The sequence below is a fragment of the Bufo bufo genome, chromosome 8 (genome assembly GCF_905171765.1).
Source record: "Bufo bufo chromosome 8, aBufBuf1.1, whole genome shotgun sequence".
Classification (NCBI taxonomy): Eukaryota; Metazoa; Chordata; class Amphibia; order Anura; family Bufonidae; genus Bufo; species Bufo bufo.
The window spans coordinates 210,977,592-210,985,910 of NC_053396.1; the positions used below are offsets into that span (position 1 = coordinate 210,977,592).

Here is an 8,319-nt window from a genome sequence, read left to right on the forward strand (position 1 = left end):
CTTCTTTAATGTTTTCTTGTGTTCATGGTTTTCTCAACATGTTCTTTATTTAGCTAATTCTCGTGGCCTTGTTTATCTCATTGTCTTTTCTTTGCTTTCCGCAACCCTTAGAAGCTTCTAGACAATGTCTTCACGATTGCCGTTCATCATCTTCTTATTCTTTATGTCTTTTTTCCTGTTGTATGTTTTTCCTTTTCTGTCCAGCAAATCCCCTTCTTGTTTTTCCTCCACTTTTAAAGCAAGACGTGTCCATGTCCTCCTTCTCTCTTCTTGGAGATCTGGCTCTTCATTCCTTGGACAGATCTTCAATCACCACAAGGATGTCTTCTACATTTATGAGCCTGGTCATGCCGTATGGATGAAGTTGCAGGGAGAGAGTTCCGAACTTCTACACTATCCACTGAGGGATGTCGTGCATTCCCTCTTCAACTGTGATGTGACACCCTTCCGCCATTACCTTCCAAAGGAAGGAAAGTACATTCATGATATGAGGTTTTTTGCGGAAAGTCAAGCTCTTTGTATCCCCCCAGCTTGCTCATCTTTTATACCATCTGAGGGCTATGATAGGATAAAATGTCTTTACCGCTGTGTAAACAATTCTATGGATAGAGCAGAAGAAGCCTGTCAGATGTATTCTCATGTGGTGATGAAAACAGTAAGAATCCTGGATCTTTCCACCATTTTTCCTCTTTTAGAGGACCCTTATCTCAATTTACGAATTATCCATTTGGTGAGGGACCCCCGAGCAGTTGCCTTATCAAGGAAGGGATTTTCACTTATCACCGACGACCATATTTTGCTTAAGAACGAAGGTATTTCCAAGGACAAAAATTATACAATAAGCAATGTCATGGACAAGACTTGTAAAGCTCAGGTTGACATTACTAGACTGGCCAGAACATCTAAATCCTTGAATGGTCGCTATATGGTCATCCGTCATGAAGATCTGGCAAAAAACCCAGTTGAAAGTGTAAGAAAAATGTTTGATTTTGCTGAGCTTGAACTAACAGAACACATGAAAAAATGGATTTATAACATCACCCATGTAGAGGTTCGGGAGGGGGGTGATGTATTGACCTTCTCAAGAGTGTCCTCAAAGGTTATCGAGAAATGGAGAACCGCTGCCGATTTCAATTTTGTTCACCAAATTCAACTTATGTGCAAGGGAGCTATGAGAGAGTTCGGTTATTTTCCGGTAAGATCTAGGATGGCTCAGCTAAATAAGTCTGTAGAGGTAATAATGACAAACTGGTCTCAGACTGAGGGTTAACCCAGCAAGGACACCAGTAAAGATAAGATAAAAATTTAGCGGAAGAACCTAAATAATATTATACAAAAAGACTACAAAATATGATATTTATGTATGTAACATATAAGATTATTACCATGTCAGAGGTGCAAACTGTAAAGTCTAGTTTCATTTTTTATTACATTTTTTCCTGTAAACTTTGTAACCTAACAATGCTTTGAACAAATCGAAACCACACATTGTGGAAATTTTCCACGCAGAAATTCAACTGCAGAGGGATCTTTAAATCCATAGAACATCAATTTATGTTGTGGGCAAGTCGCTAATTTGTTGCAGATTTTTATACTGTGTTCAATGCGGAAGTCAAAATTCACAACAAAATCCAGCTGTTGGCAGTTTTGCTCCATATTTATCATCTTTATGTCCATGTGCAGTACTATGAAGTATGTAAAAGGAGTGTCTTTGTGAAACTACACTTTTAACAGAATGAAATAATGTTACATTTGCATAAACAATAATAAACATCAAACAGAACCGTTCCTGTTTTTTCACAATGGATGTGAACTTGCTGGTATGGAATGTATTTGACACATTAGTAAATGAGATCATAACAATAGCTGTCAGGGCTGTGGAAAGTGGCAGGTATTTCACAAAAGAATGATTCATAACCCTTATTAACTTTCATAGTGTCAGATAAAACAACAAGGAAGAACAGAAACATTTCCCAGTTTCCAGAGTTTACAGTAAAACATACAATAAAAAAAAATCACATGATGAAGCATAAATCTGAAAATTCCAGACACTATTGGGATATTTACTAACAATAATTCATTTATATTAGGCATGTTTCTGGCGCAGATTGCGGCACAAACGTTCTTTGCGCTGCAATCTGCGACTTTTCCCTGCTCACGCCAGGTCTAAAAAGTGGTCGTTGCGTGGGTGGGGAAAGGGGTCAACATTTTTTATGTCTGTTTTAGGTATGAAAAACTGTCTAAATCTACACCAGCATGGGAGCTGGTTTAAATTTAAAAGTGGCAGTGGATCCGCTGGAGCCTCTACATAACTACGCGGATCCACCAACAGCGCAGGGCCTTAGCAAGACCGGCGTCTAAAATACCATCTTAATAAATGACCACCTATATTAATGTATGTTGCAATAAATACAGGAACATAACGACTATAATACTGCCTCCTATGTATAAGAATATAACTACTATAATACTGCCTCCTATGTACAAGATTATAACTACTATAATACTGCCTCCTATGTACAAGAATATAACTACTATAATACTGCCTCCTATGTACAAGAATATAACTACTATAATACTGCCTCCTATGTACAAGAATATAACTACTATAATATTGCCTTCTATGTACAAGAATATAACTACTATAATACTGCTCCTATGTACAAGAATATAACTACTATAATACTGCTCCTATGTACAAGAATATAACTACTATAATACTGCTCCTATGTACAAGAATATAACTACTATAATACTGCCTCCTATGTACAAGAATATAACTACTATAATACTGCCTCCTATGTACAAGATTATAACTACTATAATACTGCCCCCTATGTACAAGAATATAACTACTATAATACTGCCTCCTATGTACAAGAATATAACTACTATAATACTGCCTCCTATGTACAAGAATATAACTACTATAATACTGCCTCCTATGTACAAGAATATAACTACTATAATACTGCTCCTATGTACAAGAATACAACTACTATAATACTGCTCCTATGTACAGGAATATAACTACTATAATACTGCTCCTATGTACAAGAATATAACTACTATAATACTGCTCCTATGTGCAGGAATATAAATATTATAATACTGCCTTCTATGTACAAGAATATAACTACTATAATACTGCCTCCTATGTACAAGAATATAACTACTATAATACTGCTCCTATGTACAGGAATATAACTACTATAATACTGCTCCTATGTACAAGAATATAACTACTATAATACTGCTCCTATGTACAAGAATATAACTACTATAATACCCCCCCCTATGTACTAGAATATAACTACTATAATACTGCTCCTGTGTACAACAATATAACTACTATAATACTGCTCCTATGTACAAGAATATAACTACTATAATACTGCCTCCTATGTACAAGAATATAACTACTGTAATACTGCTCCTATGTACTAGAATATAACTACTATAACACTGCTCCTATGTACAACAATATAACTACTATAATACTGCTCCTATGTACAGGAATATAACTATTATAATACTCCCCCCTATGTACAAGAATATAACTACTATAATACTGCTCCTATGTACTAGAATATAACTACTATAACACTGCTCCTATGTACAACAATATAACTACTATAATACTGCTCCTATGTACAGGAATATAACTATTATAATACTCCCCCCTATGTACAAGAATATAACTACTATAATACTGCTCCTATGTACAGGAATATAACTATTATAATACTCCCCCCTATGTACAAGAATATAACTACTATAATACTGCTCCTATATACAAGAATATAACTACTATAATACTGCTCCTATGTACAAGAATATAACTACTATAATACTGCTCCTATGTACAAGAATATAACTACTATAATACTGCTCCTATGTACAAGAATATAACTACTATAATACTGCCTCCTATGTACAAGAATATAACTACTATAATACTGCTCCTATGTACAAGAATATAACTACTATAACACTGCCTCCTATGTACAAGAATATAACTACTATAATACTGCTCCTATGTACAAGAATATAACTACTATAATACTGCTCCTATGTATAAGAATATAACTACTATAATACTGCCTCCTATGTGCAAGAATATAACTACTATAATACTGCTCCTATGTACAAGAATATAACTACTATAATACTGCTCCTATGTACAAGAATATAACTACTATAATACTGCTCCTATATACAAGACTATTACTACTATGGTGATGGAGACTCTTCTTCAAGCAATCAGAGACCACCCCGCATTAAGGGAAGTCAGAGCCAACAACGATTCCATCGAATACACCAATGTAGCATATGCAGACGATTTATTGATATTAGTATCCAACCCGGTCGAGGCCTTCCTGCATCTACTGTCCCTATTTGAGCAATATGGCAAAGTGTCAAACTATAAGATGAATTACTCAAAGTCGGAGGCTATGAACATAACGGCCCCTCAACAAACCATAGCGGTCCTTAAAGCATCCACCCCCTTTCGCTGGCAATCACCTATCTAGGAGTTAAAATCCCCACAGACCCAAACAAGCTATTCCAACTCAACTGCACACCACTACTCACGGAAATCCAGCAACAACTTCAATCACTGCGCATCCCCTACACCACATGGATGGGAAGGAAAAACCTGCTGAAAGCATTCCTACTCCCTAAAATCCTCTATGTCATGCAAATGCTACCCATTTTTCTCCCCAACTCATACATTTCTCGCCTTAGGAGATTATTCACCACATATCTTTGGGGAGGGAAAGGGAAAGGTGCTAGATTGGCTTACAATAGGTTAATATTGCGGCACAATCAAGGGGGCTATGCCCTGCCAGATATCCAGACATACTACCACACCATACACCTGAGGAGATGGCTACAATTGCATGTCCCCGGTCACCACACTATGGGAACTGAACTAGAAATATTACGACTTTCACAGGGGCAAAGGGCGGCTTTATGGGACTTGTCCTCCACATCCCTACATTCACAAGTGCTGCTCAGAGGCACTAGCTCAGTCATTAAGGACCTCAATAAGGAGCAGGTCTTATTCCATACCCCATCTGCTAGGACGCCCGCTAACTTAGCCCCATTCGCAGCTAGGCCCAAGATAAAACAAACACCACAGATATGGAGCAGGCTCAAAGAATATGTGCTAGCGGAATTTCTTGATAGTTCCAGAGGCGAATTACCAAACCAGCACCCTCTGAGAAAGGTTTGGAAGGAATCTAACTTTCTGGAACTTATGGAGCTAAAATCCGTTAAAATCTGTCTCAGGGGGACCCTAACAGGTCGCCTACATGGTTTGAGAAATTGCTAACACCCACCACGCCCCAACGCAAACTCATTTCTCTACTGTACCAAGCCCTGAATACTCCTCAGTCTAGAGCAACCCCACATTACATACGGACATGGGCAACAGAACTGAACACAACGTTCACTGAAACGGATATACTACGCATCCAGTCCCACTCACATGGGTTTTCCAGATGTGTGAAAGTTCAGGAACACTCGTATAAGGTCCTCACACATTGGTACCGCACACCAAAGAGCTTATTCCTTAGTGGCCTAAGTGACAATGACAAATGCTGGAGGTGCAAAGATGGTAGTGGGACTCTGCTGCACATATTTTGGGCCTGCCCCAGAATACGACCATATTGGGACCAAGTCTCAAAGGCCATCGACTTAACTCTGGGCACTAAGATACCACTATCACCGAAGCTGGTGCTTCTATGGCTGCCTACAAAGGCCCTATCACCCTCGAGAGGTAATCTAGCAACACACCTCATACAAGCAGCTCGTCTGCTCATCCCTCAAAGATGGCTTAGCACAGAACCCCCAACATTCTCTCATTGGGTATCCAAGGTAGATTGCCTACTCAGGCTAGAAGAACTAGCTAGCTGGGACAATAGGACTCATGAAAAACACAGGAAACTATGGAACCCCTGGCTGACCTACAGGCAATCACTCGAGGTCAACACTTCTCAGGCTTAGCCACAGAGACCCCTGACGCACTAGCTCTTCCACACGCGACTGGGTGTCAGGAAAGCATCACAATAGGAGTAACAGAACTAAGCCCACTTAGGCACTTGTCAAGCACCTTAGAATGTCTCATCGACCACACTGCCCAGTTGAAAGGGCGAATTCCCCCCCCCCTCTCCCCCGGTTACCGTTTATACATAAATTGTGTTATTTCATCTCCTGCAACTAGTCAAGAGTATTGCAGGACCTCTCTATAGTTCACAAGTTTTCTACATGTAATAATTGATTGCACATCATGATATTGTGTGAGAAAGCAAACTATGCACTATATACTACGTTATACGCTGTGTTCAGTTCTCCCAACAGCGGAATTAGTGGTACCATGGGGTCGATGTATGATTCCCGCCCTTAATGGTCTCACTAATATGTTTGGCCTTATACACAAAGTCTGTGCATATATTAATGTCAATGTTTTCAGGTACGGAGAAAGGACTTGAAAATAACTGCATGTAATGACAATGAATGACTTATATCCTCTTTACACATGATGTTACTAACAAGAATGCAGTTGATTCGACTTAGAGTTTGTGTACAGGCCTTTTGCCTCTCTGAGTACATTCTGTACAATGACTACTGTTTGTACTTTTGCGTAATATAATGTCTTGACAAGATCTGTACTCATGGATGCAATATGTATGCTCATGCAATGTATGTTGTTACACCTTTTATGCAATTACAGTAACGAGTTGGATCCTTTACCTTGATATTTTTATTGCTCAATAAAAAGAAAATTGACAAAGAATATAACTACTATAATATCACCTATGTACAAGAATATAACTACTATAATACTGCTCCTATGTACAGGAATATAACTATTATAATACTCCCCCCTATGTACAAGAATATAACTACTATAATACTGCTCCTATGTACAAGAATATAACTACTATAATACTGCTCCTATGTACAAGAATATAACTACTATAATACTGCTCCTATGTACAAGAATATAACTACTATAATACTGCCTCCTATGTACAAGAATATAACTACTATAATACTGCTCCTATGTACAAGAATATAACTACTATAATACTGCTCCTATGTACAAGAATATAACTACTATAATACTGCTCCTATGTACAAGAATATAACTACTATAATACTGCTCCTATGTACAGTAATATAACTACTATAATACTGTCTCCTATGTACAAGAATATAACTACTATAATACTGCTCCTATGTACAGTAATATAACTACTATAATACTGCTCCTATGTACAAGAATATAACTACTATAATACTCCCCCTATGTACTAGAATATAACTACTATAATACTGCTCCTTTGTACTAGAATATAACTACTATAACACTGCTCCTATGTACAAGAATATAACTACTATAATACTGCTCCTATGTACAAGAATATAACTACTATAATACTGCTCCTATGTACAAGAATATAACTACTATAATACTGCTCCTATGTACAAGAATATAACTACTATAATACTGCTCCTATGTACAGGAATATAACTACTATAATACTGCTCCTATGTACAAGAATATAACTACTATAATACTGCTCCTATGTACAAGAATATAACTACTATAATACTGCTCCTATGTACAAGAATATAACTACTATAATACTGCTCCTATATACAAGAATATAACTACTATAATACTGCCTCCTATGTAGAAGAATATAACTACTATAATACTGCTCCTATGTACAAGAATATAACTACTATAATACTGCTCCTATGTACAAGAATATAACTACTATAATACTGCTCCTATGTACAAGAATATAACTACTATAATACTGCCTCCTATGTACAAGAATATAACTACTATAATACTGCTCCTATGTACAAGAATATAACTACTATAATACTCCCCCTATGTACTAGAATATAACTACTATAATACTGCTCCTATGTACAAGAATATAACTACTATAATACTGCTCCTATGTACAGGAATATAACTACTATAATACTGCTCCTATGTACAAGAATATAACTACTATAATACTGCCTCCTATGTACAGGAATATAACTACTATAATACTGCTTCCTATGTACAAGAATATAACTACTATAATACTGCCTCCTATGTACAGGAATATAACTACTATAATACTGCTCCTATGTACAAGAATATAACTACTATAATACTGCTCCTATGTACAAGACTATAACTACTATAATACTGCTCCTATGTACAAGAATATAACTACTATAATACTGCTCCTATGTACAAGAATATAACTACTATAATACTGCCTCCTATGTACAAGAATATAACTA

At 36.9% G+C, this 8,319-nt stretch overlaps 1 protein-coding gene across 1 annotated transcript; it reads left to right on the forward strand.

Moving 5' to 3' along the window:
* The first annotated feature begins 250 nt into the window (after positions 1-250).
* On the forward strand, positions 251-1,762 carry LOC120977230 (carbohydrate sulfotransferase 6-like). The gene has a single exon (XM_040405065.1). The coding sequence runs from the start codon at positions 359-361 to the stop codon at positions 1,268-1,270; it is 912 nt and encodes a 303-aa protein (XP_040260999.1). The 5' UTR covers positions 251-358; the 3' UTR covers positions 1,271-1,762.
* The last annotated feature ends 6,557 nt before the right edge of the window (positions 1,763-8,319 follow it).

Excerpts from the sequence above, each read along its gene's own strand:
- LOC120977230 (XM_040405065.1), top strand. The coding sequence starts at position 359 with ATGAAGTTGCAGGGAGAGAGTTCCGAACTTCTACACTATCCACTGAGG.